The 18,823-nt window shown below is 38.5% G+C and overlaps 1 protein-coding gene across 1 annotated transcript in view; it reads left to right on the top strand.

Moving 5' to 3' along the window:
* Nucleotides 1-18,823, top strand: part of LOC132433521 (uricase) — a 35,547-nt gene that overhangs the window by 4,842 nt on the left and 11,882 nt on the right. Inside the window, exons 2-4 of the mRNA XM_060024356.1 lie at nucleotides 6,218-6,436; nucleotides 8,590-8,706; nucleotides 8,805-8,883. Coding sequence (XP_059880339.1) covers nucleotides 6,218-6,436; nucleotides 8,590-8,706; nucleotides 8,805-8,883 — 415 coding nt within the window. The remainder of the gene's footprint in view (nucleotides 1-6,217; nucleotides 6,437-8,589; nucleotides 8,707-8,804; nucleotides 8,884-18,823) is intronic.

The following is an 18,823-nucleotide window of genomic DNA, read 5'->3' as shown; positions in this document are numbered from 1 at the left end:
TCTGAAGGTGGGACTCATGAGCTGCACCTTTACAAAATGCTATCAGGATTCGGTGAGATGCTGTGTACATAGCCTCCAGCACGTAACTGGTGCTCATTAAATGTTGGTTCCTTCTTACCTTGTTTCTTTTCTATCATGATGCAGTTACTTCTTTGTCCTTGCAGATGGACTGAAAACAGTCCTTTAGTGATATGGTTCTACTGACTACAAAGAAGCCTCCATTACTCGTGTTTTCAATGGTGCTGATCCAGAAAAAAGTCAATGTTCAACTCAATAGTGGTGCCACGTTGTTGAAGGCACGAAGCTGAATTTTAGTCCTGCCCCAGAGGGGAAGCACCCTTCTTTCCTTCCCCTATTTCACAGTTTAAACAAACCTGCAATAAACACAGAATTCATCTGAGCTTAGAATTTATCTGTAATTTAGAAAAATGACTGAAGTGCTAGAAAAACCAATGGTTTGAGCAGGGTGCATCTCCCAGTTTGGGGTTAGTTCTGCCTAGTATAGTGTAGGTAGAATAACACTGTTCAGTCTCAGTAGGGCCCTTTACACTATACCAGTCTGCCTGTCAGCTGTGTGACTTTGGGAAGCTCACTTAACATCACTGATCTAGTTTATATTAAAATAAGTGTCCTTCCCACCGAATCACAGGTTTTGTGAGGAATAGATAAGATAATATAGGTCTTTACTGGATAGAAAATTTTTAAATGGTATAGAAATGCAAGTTTCTGCAATAGCCTGCCCACTTCCCTCCTTCTGGGCGGGATCAGAATGCTTCCTTTCTCTCCCTAATGAGTGTAGGGACTCTGATGTAGTGAGAAAGAGCGTCACTTTGGGGCAAATGGTCGAGGTACTCCTCCTCCCTCTGTTACCCAGGAACTGTGTGACCTTGGCAAGTTACCTAACCCTAGTGTCTTCCTTTGTAAAACTTGGTTAAGGATATCTGCTTCACAGGGTTCTTGTAAAGGGTTAGAGGAACTCATATATAGAAATTTCCCATCAAACCCTCACTAAATTGTTGCTACTATTATTTTTATTTTCAAGTCTTATACATTAGGAAAGAGAAATCTTTCAGTGTATGCATTTCAGTAGAATTTCCTTCCAACTGCATGTTTGGAGGTCTCCATCAATTCTTCGTTGTGAGGTTTTCTGCTCCTATTCCTAGAGGCTCCTGAGGCCTTGTTCCAGTTCCCTGCCCTAAGGCTCTTGGTACTATGGAGAGGCTGGCAAGAAGAAAATTAGCATTTCCCTTGGCATTTAGTGATGAGTCTCTCATCCTTTGTAATAGGCAGAAGTATGAAAATAACGGAGCACCTGTAGATGGAGTCTTCATTAGGTGACAGATCGCCCTTTCTGCAATAATTATGCATATGAGTCGTTATATTGTGCTTGAAACATCTGCTTGACAAGTCCCTTTGGAGCCACACTTTGAACAAAACTCAAGGCATATCCCCCCTTGATAGTAGAAATAAGCCACTCTACAGCCTAAAGCAACATGACATTTGCTAGCAGATATCAATATTTTTCCATCTGAGATTTAGTTGATCCTAAGCAGCCAAAAAATACCAGATGCCTCTAAGATTATTATTCATCATTATTGTTCTTATCTTTATGTATTATTAAGATCCAACAAAGTGATATTAAGATGGTTCATATGAGTGCCCCTTTTTCTCATATTAGTTCAGCGTTTTTCTCAGAAGTCTTCTTGTTCACAAATGTCCAAGAAAATAGCCGGGCAAAGGAAAAATCTAGGTGGAAAATTGAAAGGACTTCTCTAGCACATTCCAAAGATAGAGAGGGAGGCATGTCTCCACGCATAGTTCTTCCATCTATCACTGCACACTGCAACTGAATTGATGTTTAAATATGTGTGATGGGTCCAAAATAGCTAGCACTTCTGTATTTCCCTCTGTTATGGAGGGTAGAGATATGCTTACAAAAGCTCTTCTAATACTTGAGAGAAAATTCTAGTCATTTTAAAATTAAAATTTAAAAAATTTTCCCTTATCTTTCCTAATATTTTTTCCACCTCAAATCCATCCACTGGGCCTTATAGAGCTTAAGAGACTCCAGGCTAAGAACTCCTAGACCTGTAGTGACAACCTACATCACTTTCAATATGATGTGGAAATAAGAGAACACTCAGTATCTAAGCGAAAATGCGTAAGATTCATTTAAAATCTCTGAGAGTTCTCTCCTACATTACTTGCAGGCAATCGATGATTCTCTATCCCTTTATATTTCAAGACATGTCTAAGAAAAGGGAATTTTTCTTGTGTAGAGCCAAGTATAGATTTACTCCTACTGACATTTACAAGTCCAGAGTATTACTCTAGGAAATTGTTTCCTTTTATGACTTTGTTCCCTCAAGCCACACAAGCCTGAGGAAAGACAACCAAGGTATGAAGGCAGAAGTAGGCCATATCATAGCAGCAGTCTTTGATTTTAGCCACCCTAGCTCTGGATTGGTGTACAGTCTGACTATTGCTCTCTAACAGTAACTGGCAGGACCCTTTGATGGAAAATATGACATATAATTATTATTTATCAATGATAATCATAACTACATTTATTGAACATTTCCTATTTGCCAGGCACTTTTCTAAGTGCTTTATGTTTTTATGTCCTATAATCCTCACAGCAATCCTGCTAGATGGGCACTACTATTATTAATTTTATAAATGAAGAAATTTGCCGCCATTCACAGAGCTAATAGGTGGTGGAAGAGAGACTCACACTTGGCTTGTCTGACTCCATCCTCTCAGCTACCCGCCCACCCTCCAGATGAGAGCAACCTTGGGATTTTACTGTACGGTTATCTTGGACATGGATCCCTGCCCTACACTGTGTGTTATACACAATAGGATTCTGGCACCTACTTCCGGTTTCTCAGACTGCAGAACTGGGGAGGTCTTATTGATGAGAACAACCTCAGTCTGGCCTGGGCCATTATCTGTTCTGTCAGGTCCTGCTGAGGGACTCTTGGGTGTCCCACACCGTTCTTGTTCCATCCTGCTCCAGTCTCAGATGGTCATGTCCTCTTTATTCTTTTTTTTTTTTTTTTTTTGCGGTACGCGGGCCTCTGACTGCTGTGGCCTCTCCCATTGCATAGCACAGGCTCCGGACGCGCAGGCTCAGCAGCCATGGCTCACGGGCCCAGCAGCTCCGCGGCATGTGGGATCTTCCCGGACCGGGGCACGAACCCGTGTCCCCTGCATCGGCAGGCGGACTCTCAACCACTGCGCCACCAGGGAAGCCCTGTCCTCTTTATTCTGACTCTTTTCTCAGTACACATGATTACTCAGCCTTTGCCAGAGCGTCACAGTCCAGGCGGGAGCTTGCTAAAGAGTGCTGACCTCTCCCACGTGTGTCATGCATGAACCCCTGGATAGCTGCACGGTGCTAGAATGCTCTGTCTTATTAGCAATGTGAACACTTTGTGCTGTGTCACTAACTTTGTCTACCTGCAATTCTGCCCTTCCTGGCCCTTTATTCTCCAGCCAGCTGTGCCTGTGATCTCCAGGCTGTGGTGCCAGCGGGCAGAAGTTGCTTTCCTCACTTTCCCAGGAAGAGGAACTTCCTGATTGGGGTCTGAGCCGAAGCAGCTTTTCCTGTATTGCAATCTTTGGGGGATTTTCATGAACTATTCCATGTCACTACACAAGAGGTGCAGGTGTTGGGGCAGCATTCGGTCATTCATGATACATTTATTAAGCACCAATTGTGTTCCAAGCATTCTGCTGAGCACTGGTGTTGCCATGGCGACCAAGATAGAAATTGTTTCTGCTTTCATAGTTTACTATTTTTGAACAAATCAGACCCATGAAGAGGCTATTGTAATGTGATTTGATAAAGACTCTGATAAGGCAATAACAGAACATTCTGAGAGCACATAGAAGGGGCACCTACTCCAGACTTGAAGGGCTGGGGCAAATTACCTAGTGGAAGTGACATCTGAGACTTAAAAAAGTTGAGTCAGAAGAAGTTAGGCAGGTAAAGAGACTGGTATAGTTGGATAGCAAGGAAGAGAAAGAATGTTCAAGAAAGAGGTAATAGCAAAGTCAAAGGCCTATAGGCAAAGAAGAACACATTCAGGGCCTGGGTGACGACAATTAGCTCAGGATAGCTGAAGTGGAGTTTGAAATAGGGTGTGGCAAGATATGAAGCTGAACTGATGAGCAGGGGTTGGGAAATGAAGGGTAGCTATCATTTAATCTTACTCTGTATCTCATGGGTACCACTTGCTTTCAACAGACTAACCTACTTGGGTATTTAGTAGCAGGGGATGGGACTGAGGAGTAACATTTGTTAAGTCCTGCTGTGTGCCGAGGATGATGGAAGGTCTCAGAGACCTTTGGTCTGGGACCTCAGCCCATACCATCCAGGGACCCCAAGCCAGCCAAGTGCCTCCCTGGCCCGGGTAGAATCCCTTGCGGTTCGAGACATGCCAGAGTCTTCCTTCTGCTGTTTCCAGCAGTGCTCCCCACTCTAAAAACTAGTGCCCTTAATCAAGTTCCCCTCTGTTATCTCTTCTGCTGCTACATCCACAGCCAGGCCTGACATGGCCACTCTTACTGGGGTTGACCTCACTGTACCACCAGGTACCAGGGACTGAGCCAGCCCTTTCACATTCACCAGCAACTCTAACTTGTAGGGGCAGTTATCTCCATTTGTACAAAGCGGGAAACTGAGGCTCAGGGACATCAAATTATTTGTCACAAGCCACAAAACTATAAGTGGTAAGGCAGAATTTGGACCTGGTCTGATTTCAAAGCCACTACAATCACACAACTGTGCCTCTTTCCCTGTCAGCATTATAGTTCTTATTAGGATCCTTTAAGTCTGCTCTTTAGGTTTTCTTATTGATACTTTTCTGGAAGATGAGTCCCCCCAAAATTGGGTCAGATGCATCCAAGGGGCCTCTCCAAGAGTTGTCCCTTACATGTGTCCCTCGTACAGAGGAAGCACTGAATTCAGACACCACAGACCTTCAGGGTATGTTCAATAACCAAGAGCAGCATGCCCTACCAGGCTTTATCCCCAAGATTTAAGACAACCTTCACTACCCCACTTTGATTAAGAATATGACAATAATTTCTGATGTTGGCTAGCATTTTTAAATTCCTCCCAAGGGATTTGGTGATTTTTTTATGCGGGTAGATATTTAGGCAGCCCTTGGCCTATCTGAGCATATCGCCTACATGGGATTCGCAGACGAGGTTTCTTCTTTGTGACCCTCCCCAGATTCTCACTGCATGTTGTTTTTGGTTTACTTTTATTTTTGTCACCTTTTCTCATTACCATTTTAATGCTAATCTTCATGCTAAATAAAATAGGTTTTCCTGTCCCTCTGCTCCCTCCTGCCTCTCCTCTCAAACACCAGTAAAGCCCAGGGACAAGTCTTACAGAGTCTAGCAGTGGAGATGGACGTATTCACTAGCGAGGGCTCCAGCTTCAGACAGGGATACTAATGAATCAGTCACAGGCTTTTATTAAGTGTTTCTTCACTAAAAGCATAGATTTCCTTGCAGCGATTTGGCTCTGGCTCTGTACTGCTGAAGGTAGTCTAGACCCTGTCACTAATTACTCTTCTTCCTGGCAGCAAGTAGAAAAAGCAATTTTCAAATTGTTTTTATTGCTCACAGGGCAGTTTCTCCAGAATACTACTCTCTATAAAAAAGGGGATATAATTATTTCCAGTTAACATAGTCAAAAGATTTTATAGAGGAAGGCAGTTTATGTAGTAGTCAGAAGTACACAATTTGAAGTCAACAGACCTGAGGGTGAATTCTTGGCTCTATCCTTTACTAACTGGGGTAAGTCACTTAAATTCTTTGAACCTCAGTTTCTCCCTCTGCAAAATGGGAATAATATTAGTTCATAGGGCTGATATAAGGATTAAGTTAGTAGAGATCAAATAAGAGTAAATAGTTTGGCTCAGGAGGTATGGTTATTATTGTTGTTGCTTATTATTATCAAGAAAGCCGTCTACCTGTCTCTCTTCAGGCCAATCTGATATATTTTCATCTTTTCCTTGTGATTCTCTTTTCTCCATACAAATTCTCATTCTCCTTCAAAGGTAGGGCATGATCTTTCTTTCAGGAATACTCTGACTCCTACCTTTCATGATTACATGATAAAATTAAGGTTTAAAGAGATTGCAGTTGACTTTTTGTTTTCATTTATCCTTCTTCATTAAGATGACTGTTTTCATTGCAGAATGATGAGATGGATCTTGTCCGAACTGGCTATGGGAAGGATATGGTAAAAGTTCTCCGTATTCAGCGAGATGGAAAATATCACAGCATTAAAGAAGTGTCAACTTCAGTGCAACTTACTCTGAGCTCCAAAAAAGATTACCTGCATGGAGACAATTCAGACCTCATCCCTACAGACACCATCAAGAACACAGTTCATGTCCTGGCAAAGTTCAAAGGCGTATGTGTCGTTCTACTTCTTAGCTGCTGCCCATCTGGATGCAGAAATCACTGTACTATATTATGAGGATACTACTTGCTTATTTCAGTTCCCTGTACTTTTTAACCCTATTTTTACATTTAAACCATTGAAAAAAATTCCTTTTCTAATTCTAAAAGTCTCAGCTTTACAGAAAATCTTGCTTTTTTTTTTAAACTCACCTCTTTATTCTCTTTTCTTTTCTTCTTTTTTCCCCATTTGTTCTCTTTTCTTGTTTCTCAACTCACTACAACATCTTTTAGGCAGAGAATCCTACTTGACAAATTTACATGTTATCTCTTAATTAGGATCATTGGCAAATCAAGGCCCTGAGAAGATTTCCAAATAGAATTTTACACATTTTTGTCATGCAATTATTTGAGTCCTATTATTTTTTTCTTTTAGAAGGGTGTGCATTTATAGAAGAAAGTACCATTTCTCTTCTTGGTATTACTCTAGAAGAAAATCAAGTATAAGATACATTTCGAGATCTGTCCAACTTTTAATACCTTCCTGATTTTCCCAACTCCGTGACCACTTAGCATCCACATTTGGTGGTAGTTGTACTTTTCAGAAGGGTCTTGGAATGGATAGACTCTAATCTCTTAGCACTTACCTCAGGTTTCTCTAAGTGTGAGTGAAACTGTGCTGGACGACCAGCAGATTTCTGGGCAATTCAAGATAATTTTTTTATTTGCTAAGAAGTCTAGAAAGGCAAGAAATGTAGACTGGAAAGCTTCTTTTCTCATGCTTTTGCATGAAATTCACACCCATATTACACAAAATGAGCAAGCTAATTTTTTTTTTTAGAAATTTATTTATTTATGGCTGCATTGCGTCTTCGTTGCTGCATGCGGCTTTCTCTAGTTGCGGCGAGTGGGGTCTACTCTTCGTTGCAGTGCGTGGGCTTCTCATTGTGGTGGCTTCTCTTGTTGCGGAGCATGAGCTCTAGGCACGCGGGCTTCAGTAGTTGTGGCTCACGGGCTCTAGAGCACAGGCTCAGTAGTTGTGGCACACAGGCTTAGTTGCTCCACAGCATGTGGGATCTTCCCGCCTTCCCTTCGAGGCCAGGGCTCGAACCCGTTTCCCCTAAATTGGCAGGCGGATTCTTAACAACTGTGCCACCAGGGAAGTCCGAACAAACTAATTGAAATATTATTTCTGCAAGGTCTGTCTACACCTTGAACCTTTCTCTTGCTAATCAGAATGGCCCAGCAAGTATAGGCAAGGCTATGGAAAAAGGCATTGCTTTCTTTAAAAATGAATCGAAAATAAGCTCTGTACTGTGTTAGAGAAGAGGGTCTCTATATAACACAAATTCTTATATTTCCTGTACTATGTGAGAAGTTCAGAAAAGTGAAAGAATGGACCTGGATGTTAAAAACAATTTAAATTTATTCATTGTAGATAGAGTGACTGCATAATTTCTTATCCAAACCAGGATACTTTTCAGAGTGAAATAGGATGCTTATTAATAATTATTCTGAGACAACAGGTATAAAACAAAACTATCCTTGGGAAACCTATACAGTCTACCTTAATTATAGGCAAAGCCATAAATAATCTGTAGACTGTACTAGGACCATAAAACATTGCCTAGAGATTAACCTGAAGAATTTGGATGGAAGTAGGGAGCTGCTTTATGGGGGTGGAGAGCTGGGGATGGTCAATAGAAGGCCTGTTTGCAAGGCAAGGAAGTTGAAGTGACCCTTCATTAACATTTTTCTTTGGGAAACTGGGAGGTCTGTTTCCCAGCCTCATGAAGAGAGCAGAGTGTTTTGAAGTATCCTGCAGTACTTTAGCTGGCATGGGTGATGATTGAGCTCACCGTGAGGAGAATCTGAACGTTAAGTTCCTTTTTGCTCGTCCACTGATGGATAGACACATCCTCTCCTGCACACAGTTTTCTTTTAAAAACAGGATAGTCTCACCTGGTGATGGTGATCCATTAACTACACTTAGGAGCCCTTGTGAAAAATTGGGATTAGGACAAATTCATCTCTAATTCTTTCTAATTCTTTGTTTCTCTGATTCTAAAAAACACTTTATCAGGAAAAAGAGTCCCATGGATATTTAAAAATGATTTTTAAGTAGGACAAGTATTTCTGATCATTCACATTTATTTCTTTTTACAGATCAAAAGCATAGAAACTTTTGCTGTGAATATCTGCGAGCATTTCCTTTCTTCTTTTAACCATGTTATTCGAGTTCAAGTCTATGTGGAAGAAGTCCCTTGGAAGCGTTTTGAAAAGGTTACCTCACTTATTCGTGCTCTCAGTTTAATTAAAGAAATTGGCTTTATGACATATGTTGAAATTTTACTGGAAATATTTTTTTTTCTAATTTTCAGAATGGAGTTAAGCATGTCCATGCATTTATTCATACTCCCACTGGAACACACTTCTGTGAGGTTGAACAGTTGAGGAGTGGTGAGAAAATGTTTTTCATGTTTTGATTCTTCAATAGCAATTTCAGGTTTTTTTTTTTTCTTCTAAACAACTCTGTTTATTAACACCCAGGAAAACTGTAGAGAATTTTGAAGTCTTTTAAATCTGAGATGGGAATGAACAGTGTGACCTTGGATTACATTAAAGAACTATCTGCTTTTTATCTTAAAAATATAAAAATGAAATAGTACCCTTTGCAACAAATCTGTGGGTTGAGTGGGGTAGATCATTTTTATTGCATGATTTTGAAGTGAGGGAAAAAAGGGCACAGGCTGACAAAAGCTCAAATCTCTGAATTTTCTGACCAGTAATTTTTGTACCATACCATGCTTTGATTATAATAACCTTTATAGGAAATACCTAGAAAATAACAATCACATTTCCTTGAAATTTTGTCATAATAATAAAACCACTGATATTATTATAGTTACCATAAAATAAACCTCATTTAAAAATAGCAGTGACAATTATATAATTCTTTCTATTTACCAAGAAATCTAAAAATTAACTGTGGAACATAATTACAATATAGACCTTGTTAGTACTGATTATTGAACTTAGCAAAGTGTGTCTTCCACTGATTTGTTGAGGTTGTCAGAGCAGAGTTCAATAATTGACTAAGACTTAGACTAGAAGACCTCTAAGAACCATAGAACCACCATGGTAGAAATGTCTCTATCCTAATAAAAAATAAACTTTAATGATCATTATAAATTGAGAGTGTGGACTCTGAAATTTTTTCTTTTCTATTTTCCTTTTCTCTTTTTTCTTCTCCTTTCCTTCCCTTTCCTGCTTGTTTCTTTCATTTTATTTCTTTTCCTTTCTGTATCTCTTTTTCTTTCTTCTCTAGCTCTCTTTAGTAAGAATTTGAGGTGACATCTCATAAATGTCAGAAATTTTAAAAGGTTAATAAAATATAAGTTCTTCTCATTCTAAGTTCTATTGGATAATGCCTTCCCTTAGGAAGTCCTAGTGTTTTAGCTATCATTTAATATTTTTCCCTATCTGTATTAAATTCTAGACACAGCCAGGGCCTTTTCAGTGTTTGATTAACAGTTATGAAATTATTATTATATAGAGAAGACTGAATAACTAGTTGTTAAGTTGAAAAGATAATGATTTTTTTAATCCTCCAAATATGTAGTCATGTGATATATTAACTTGTTTACTGAGCTGTTTGTTAGTTAAAATGTAACTTCCTTTCTTTCCTTCCTTCTTTCTTGCTTTATGTATGTGACTTTGGAGGAGAGAGGTTCCTGATTCCCCAGGCCAGTGTTTTCCTACCCAAATCACAGTGAATACCCCTGTAAAATTATAAACTTTAAACTGGCATTTCCCAGCAGAAATATAATGCAAGCCACATATCTAATTTTAAAATTTCCTAGTAGTCACATTAGAAAAGTAGAAACAAATTAATGTTAACAATACTTTTTATTTAACCTAATATATCCCAAATGCCACTTACATATGTAATAAATATAAAAATTATTAATGAAATATTTAATATTTGAATTTCTGTGTTTATTTTATATTTACAGGACGTCTCGTTTCCCATTTACCATATTCCAAGGGCTTCATAGCCACATGTGGCTAGTGGCTGCCATATTGGTTAGCTTTAAACCATTTTGAGTGATTTTTGCAATACTTAACATGTTTCTCATTCCACTTTTAATTATGTAAAATAATAGAAGGGGCTAGAATTAGATTTCAGGAGAACTAACTAAAAAGATAAGAGCCTGTATAAAATATATTTATGTCATTGATTGAAATACTATTCATTCAATAATGATTTTGAGGACTTGTTAGGTATACTAGTGGTGGTAGATTCAGACGTGAATAAGACATTCTCTGACCCTCGTGAGTTCACAGTAGATGAATAGTAGGAGATAGACTTATAAATAGATTTATTGCAATATGAGGGGCTAAAGACCACTATGAAGGAATTAAAGGTATGCTATGGGAGTAAAGAGGTGCAGAAAACTAACTCTTTCTAGGGCAGTCTGGAAGGCTTGATGGGGGAGGAGGAAATATTCCAACTGACTTTTGAAAAATGATTCAGAATGTGCTGGACATAGAAAGGGGAAAGGAAATTACAGACAGAAGAAACAGAATGTACATGGGTAGGAGTCATAAAGAGTGGAAGAGGGAAACAAATATTTCGAGCATCTGCCTTATGTAGATCACCATACTAGGCAAATGATTTTAGTGTTGAAAGGGCAAAGAATTTGAGCAACGGTAGTAGGGTTGAAGGGTTCAGTTTTTAGAATGTAAGGAGCAGAGATGAGGATGAAGAGCTTGGTTTGAGCCTAAAGTACCATACTAGCAAGATTGGCCTAACTAGGGAATTCCTGGCGGTCCAGTGGTTAGGACTCTGCACTTTCACTGTTGAGGGCCCGGGTTTGATCTCTGGTCAGGGGACTAAGATCTTGCAAGCCATGCAGCATGGCTAAAAAAAAAAAAATTGGTGTAACTAGGAGGCAGTTTTTGCATGGTAGTTAAGTCCATAGGTCTTGTCAGACTAGACTGTTTTCATTTTGTTTTTGTTTTTTTTCCTGCTTTGCTATTTTTATTAACAGATTTTTTAAACCTTTTTTTAAATTGAAGTATAGTTAATTTACAATATTGTGTTAGTTTCAGGTGTACAGTAAAGTGATTCAGTTATACACACACACACATACATACATGTATATGTATATATATATATATATATATATATTCTTTTTCAGATTCTTTTCCACTAGAGATTATTACAAGATACTGAATATAGTTCCATGTACTATACAGTAGGTCCTTGTTGTTTATTTATTTTATATATAGTAGTGTGTATATGTTAATCCCAAATTCCCAATTTATCTCCCCTGCAACTCCTTCTATCCCCTTTGGTAACCATAAGTTTGTTTCCTATTTCTGTGGGTCTATTTCTATTTTGTAAATAAGTCCATTTGTATCATTTTTTTTAGATTCCACATGTAAGTGATATCATATGATATTTGTCTTTCTCTATCTGATTTACTTCACTTAATATGATAATCTCTAGGTCCATCCATATTGCTGCAGATGTCATTATTTCACACTTTTTTATGGCTGAGTAATATTCTTTATCCATTCATCTGTTGATGGACATTTAGGTTGATTCCATGTCTTGGCTACTGTAAACAGTGTGGCTGTGAACATTGGGATGCATGTATCTTTTCAAATCAGAATTTTCTCTGGATACATGCCCAGGAGTGGGATTGCAGGATCATATGATTAACTCTATTTTTAGTATTTTTAGTTTTTTAAGGAACCTCCATACTGTTCTCCATAGTGGCTGCACTAAATTACATTCCCACCAACAGTGCAGGAAGGTTCCTTTTTCTCCACACCCTCTCCAGCTTTTAGTATTAATAGACATTTTAATAATGGCCATTCTGACCTGTGAGAGTGATACCTCACTGTAGTTTTGATTTGCATTTCTCTAATAATTAGCAATATTGAGCATCTGTTCAAGTGCCTGTTGGCCATTTGTATGTCTTCTCTGGAGAAATGTCTATTTAGGTCTTCTGCCCATTTTTTTTATTGGGTTCTTTGTTTTTTTGATATTAAGCTGTATGAGCTGTTTGTACATTTTGGAAATTAATCCCTCGTCAGTAGCATTGTTTGCAAATATTTTCTCCCAGTCCATAGGTTATGTATTCATTTTGTTTATGGTTTCTTTTGCTATGCAAAACTTTTAAGTTTAGTTAGGTCCCATTTGTTTATTTCTGGTTTTATTTCTATTACTCTAGGAGATGAATCCATAAAAGTATTTCTGTGATTTATGTCAAACAGTGTTCTGCCAATGTTTTCCTCTAGGAGTTTTATACTATCCAGTCTTACATTTATGTCTTTAATCCATTTTGAGTTTATTTTTGTATATGGTATTAGAGAATGTTCTATGTTCATTCTTTTACATGTAGCTGTCCTCTTTTCCCAGCACCACTTATTGAAGAGACTGTCTTTTCTCCATTGTAAATTCTTGCCTCTTTGTCATAGATTAATTGACCACAAGTGCATGGGTTTATTTCTGGGCTTTCTATCCTGTAACATTGATCTATATGTCTGTTTTTGTGGTAGTACCATGCTGTTTTGATTACTGTAGCTTTGTAGTATAGTCTGAAGTCAGGGAGCATGATGTCTCCAGCTCTGTTCTTCTTTCTCAAGATTGCTTTTGCTATCCAGGGTCTTTTGTGTTTGCATACAAATTAAAAATTTTTTTGCTCTATTTCTGTGGAAAATGCCATTGGTAATTTGATAGGGATTGTATTGAATCTGTAGATTGCCTTGGGTAGTATGGTCATCTTAACAATATTGATTCTTCCAATCCAAGAACATGGTATATGTTTCCATCTGTTTGTGTCATCTTGAAGTTCTTTCATCAGTGTCTTAGTTTTTGGAGTACAGGTCTTCTGCCTCCTTAGGTAGGTTTATTTCTAGGTATTTTATTCCTTTTGATGCGATGGTAAATGGGATTGTTCCTTAATTTCTCTTTCCGATCTTTCATTGTTAGTGTATAGAAATGCAACAGATTTCTGTGTATTAATTTTGTATCCAGCATCTTTACCGAACTCATTGATGAGCTTAGTAGTTTTCTGGCAGCATCTTTAGTATGTTCTATGTATAGCATCATGTCATCGGCAAACAGTGACAGTTTTACTTCTTTTCCAATTTGGATTCCTTTTATTTATTTTGCTTCTCTGATTTCTGTGGCTAGGACTTCCAGAACTATGTTGAATAAAAGTGGCTAGAGTGAGCATCCTTGTCTTGTTCCTGATCTTGGAGGAAATGCTTTCAGCTTCTCACCATTGAGCATGATGTTAGCTGTGGGTTTGTCATATATGGCCTTTATTATGTTGAGGTATGTTCTCTCTATGCTCACTTTCTGGAGAGTTTTTATCATAAATTGATGTTGAATTTTATCAAAAGCTTTTTCTGCATCAATTGAGATGACCATATGGTTTTTATTCTTCAATTTGTTAATGTGGTGTATCACACTGATGGATTTGTGGATTTCGAAAAGTCCTTGCATCCCTGGGATAAATCCCACTTGATTATGTTGTATGAGCCTTTTAATGTACTGTTGGATTCAGTTTGCTAGTATTTTGTTGAAGATTTTTGCATTTATGTTCATCAGTGTTATTGACCTACAATTTTTTTTCTTTGTGGTATCTTTGTCTGGTTTTGGTATCAGGGTGATGGTGGCCTTATAGAACGAATTTGGAAGTGTTCCTTCCTCTGCAATTTTTTGGAATAGTTTCAGAAGGGTAGGTGTTAACTCTTCTCTAAATGTTTCATAGAATTCACCTGTGATGCCATCTGGTCCAGCAATTTTATTCATTGGGAGTTTTTAAATTACTGATTCCATTTCACTACTGTTAATTGTCCTGTGCATATTTTCTATTTCTCCCTGGTTCGGTCTTGGGAGATTGTACCTTTCTAAGAATTTGTCCATTTCGTCTAGGTTGTCCAATTTATTGGCATATTGTATTTCTGTGGTGTCAGTTGTAACTTCTCCTTCTTCATTTCTGATTTTGATTTGGGCCCTCTATCTTTCTTTCTTCATGAGTCTGGCTAAAGGTTTATCAATTTTGTTTATCTTTTCAAGGAACCAGTTTTAGTTTCATTTATCTTTTCTATTTTTTTAGTCTCTATTTCATTTATTTCTGCTCTGATATTTATGATTTCTTTCCTTCTACTAACTTTGGGTTTTGTTTATTCTTCTTTCTCTAGTTGCTTTATGCATAGGATTAGGTTGTTTATTTGAGATTTTTCTTGTTTCCTGAGGTAAGCTTGTATTGCTATAAATGTCCCTCTTAGAACTGCTTTTTCTGTGTCCCATAGGTTTTGGATCATTGTGTTTTCATTTTCACTTGTCTCTAGGTATTTTTTGATTTCCTCTTTGACTTCTTCAGTGATCCATTGGCTGTTTAGCAACATATTGCTTAGCCTCCACGTGTTTGTGTTTTTTTGCAATTTTTTTCTTGTAGTTGATTTCTAGCCTCATAGTGCTGCGGTTGGAAAAGATCTTGATATGATTTCAATTTTCTTAAATTTACCAAGGCTTGCTTTGTTGTTCAGTGTGTGATCTATCCTGGAGAATGTTCCATGTGCACTTGAAAAGAATGTGTATTCTGCTGCTTTCAGCTGGAATGTTCTATAAATATCAAGTAAGGCCAGCTGATCTAATGTATCATTTAAGGTCTGTGTTTCCTTATTGATTTTCTATCTGGATGATCTGTCCATTGATGTAATGGAGAGCTAATGTCCCCAACTATTATTATGTTACTGTCAATTTTTCCTTTTATGTCTGTTAACATTTGCCTTATATATTAAGGTGCTCCCATGTTGGGTGTATATATATTTACAATTGTTATATCTTCTTTTCGGATTGATCCTTTGATTATTATGGAGTGTCCTTTGTCTCTTGTGACAGTCTTTATTTTAAAGTCTATTTTGTCTGATATAAGTATTGCTACTTCAGCTTTCTTTTGATTTCCATTTGCATGGAATACCTTTTTCTATCCCCTCACTTTCAGTCTTGTGTGTCTCTAGGTCTGAAGTGAGTCTCTTGTAGGCAGCACATATATGGATGCTGCTTTTTTAATCCATTAACCAGTCTATGTCTTTTGGTTGAACTATTTAGTCCATTTATGTTTAGGATAATTATCAATATGTATGTTCCTATTGTCATTTTGTTAATGTTTTGGATTTGTTTTGGTAGTTCTTCTTTTTTCCCCTTTCTTCTTTTCTTTCCTTCTCTTGTGATTTGATGACTATCTTTAGTATTATGTTTGGATTTCTTTTTCTTTTTTGTGGGTATTTTTGTTTTGTGTTTACCATGAGGTTTTTGTATAGCAATCTCTCTATATATAGATACCTTGCATTTGTACTCTGCTCCCTTCATGATTACTGTTTTTGATATTATATTTTACATCTAATTGTTCTGTGTATCCCTTAACTGCTTATCATGGATACAAATGAATTGACTACTTTTGTCTTTTAACCTCCCTACTAGCATTGCATGTGGATGATTTCCTAACTTTATTGTATGAATACTGAACTGTTTTTGAATTTGAGCTTCTCTACTTAATAACTTTGTGACTGTGAGCACATTAAATATACTACTTCAGTGTTTTTTTTTATTTCTAACATGAGAATAACAGTGCCTACCTCAGCAATTACCCAGAGAATGAAAGGAGATAAATGTTAATTTAACATTTAGCACAGTACCTGGCACAAAAGAAGCACTCCTTGAAAGAAAGCTGTTATTATTATTATTTTGAATGATAATAGAGATACAGGAAAGGTCTTTATGTGTATATGTGTACTGTTTAGTAATTCTGACCAAGGTTATGGTAAACTGGCTGGAGAAACAGGCAGTAGTGAGACATTTGGAGACTTGTTGCAGAGATGAAGAAATGATGGAGTCTGAACTAAGGCAGAAGAGGTAGAGATGAAAAGACTACAGAGCTTGGGGAGAGACATTATGTGAGGCATTTCTGAAGTGTGCTTATAAGTCTGAGTATTTGCGTAAGGATGGAAGGTTATAGAGAAGGAGGGGTTAAAGTTATCCTAAAGTCAGGGACTTGTGGGTGTTGACTAAGAATAATACATATAATGAGGAAGTTTCCAGAGAAAGCTGGTAAGTTTGGGAATAAGGGATGGATTTGGAGACTATCTATTTCCAAATTGGTTGGTGAAGCCATGGGGAAGAAGGAACAATCCAGAAAAACATATAAAGTGAGAAGAGGAAAGATGAGAGGGCCTGGGGGGAAATTCCCCAGTTTAAGCGTTGGACAGTTTAAAGAGTGAGAGAGAAGAATGGTCAGAGGGACAGGCGGAGGATTGGAGACAGTGGTGCCATGGAAGCAAAGGGAAAATACATTTCGAGAAATGAGGGATAGTTATTGAGGTAATAGAATGCATAATAAGTAGGCTTATATGTAGTGGCTTCACACATGAAGTTTACAGCTTTCTGTAAAAGTCAAGTTCAGTGTGTGTGTGTGTGTGTGTGTGTGTGTGTGTGTGTGTGTGTGTGTGTGTGTGTGTGTGTGTGTGTGGTGTGTTGGGAGGATGCTCCTCTCCAGGAAGTTATTCAGGAATCCAGGTTGATGCAACCAGACAGTTTTGATCCTCACTTTCTGGGATCACCTTCAGAGTAGATTCCGCATACCAGACAACGAGGAGAAGAAAAGACCTTCAAGAAAAAAAGGAGGAGGCGAAACTGCTCAAGGCCTGAAGTAGCACAGAGCACATCAAATGAAGAGAACCCAATCACACAGCCACACCTAACTGCAAGGAAGGCCGGGAAATGTAGTCTAGCCGGGGACCCAGGAGGAAGAGGACCTGCTAGTGGTCTCTGCCACAGGAAGGTTAAGAAGTTTGGTTTAAAAGAAGACTGAAGAGAGTGTGCAGTTTGGCAAGTAGGCATCATTAGTGACCTCCCTCTGCAAGAATATTTAGCAGACCCCTGGAGGTGGAAGTGCAGTGGCCAAATATAGGGCTCAGCTGATCATAGGAAGAAAACAGGCTGCTCTTCACACTCTTGTTCTTTCCAGGAATTACCAGGAGCTATCATCAGCCTGAATTCTAGTCACCTGGCTGCTACCGGGAGGAAACTAATCAACAGAATCAGGCCAAAGCTTTTACTTTCTGCAGAAAACTTCAGGGTGTTGCGATCACTGTGGCAGTGTTCCCAGAGCTCCAGCTTGACTTGTCTAGAGTCCAGCACCTTCCCCCTCCCGTAGCATGCGGGGGCTGGCAGGGGTCAGCAGGGAAGCAGGCATCTGCTGCCTTGGGTGTGTGCGGTATGTGTGTGCACGTTCCTGAGTGTGTGTATCTTCCTGTGTTGTCTATTTGAAGATGATATTTGTACTCTGTCCCTCTTTGGAGAGTAGGGGTCTATGCCGTTTTTTTTTGGTAACAAAGTTTAATTCTTAATTTGCTTATTTTCCAGGAGCTAAAACTGCAGATATCATGAGGTGATTCAGTGTACAATCACTGTCATAAGAAATGCCCTTGCATAGGCTTAACTAAAGAAAATAATCATCTTACACAAACACACACCCCCCAATTCACATGCTGAAGGCTGTTGTTACAAACCTCTAAGTAGGGCTTTTTGTGGGGGGCTGGCTAGGATAGTGAGAATTCTGCCCCCTCAAACACATGTACTTAATCACCCATTCAGCCTGCAAATTTTCCCAGCAGGATATGTAACTGGGTTTCTCCTGGTGGACTGGATTCATTCTTATTAATTGAACAAACATTTATAGAAAGCCTACTGAATCTGAAGCACCCACTTTAGGCCCTGAGAATTGCTATAAAACTCCCATTACACTATTTTCTCCTAGGGTATCTTTTTAAGCTACATCATTAAGTGTTCTTTTAGCTGTTTCAAAGTCTGCTAGTTCCATGGGAGAATCTGGAAGAGAGAGAGAAATTTTTTCACCAAAGGGATGAGGGCTGGTGTTATTTTTGTGACTTCCCCAGCTCCGAGAGGAGAGCTAGGCTCTGCGTGTGCGGTACAGGCTGTTGATGTAGGTGTTATATGGAACCTCGATCTTCCAAACTGTTTCTCTGTGAGTCTTTGTGAACTACAAGCTTAGCCAAGCCTTGAAGTCACTGGGATGGTTGAGTCACTAATTTAAACTAGTTGAACTAAGCAGAGAATCTCCCCAACACCCGCCCCCCAAACACACACACACACAATTAGAATTATAATTCATAATTCTTTAAGCATCAAATTTCTCCCAATCTGACACTAATTATAAAAATTCAACTAAAGCATAACCAAATAGAGGAATGGAAGATAGAGAAGAGGTTTCAAATAAGAGATACTGTCTTGTAGTGGTGAAAAAAAAAATCTATTGACATGGAGACTAGTAGGGGTAGGAGGAAGATTTTA

The sequence above is a fragment of the Delphinus delphis genome, chromosome 1 (assembly GCF_949987515.2).
Source record: "Delphinus delphis chromosome 1, mDelDel1.2, whole genome shotgun sequence".
NCBI classification, from domain to species: Eukaryota; Metazoa; Chordata; class Mammalia; order Artiodactyla; family Delphinidae; genus Delphinus; species Delphinus delphis.
This window is presented reverse-complemented; position numbering and strand designations above follow the sequence as displayed.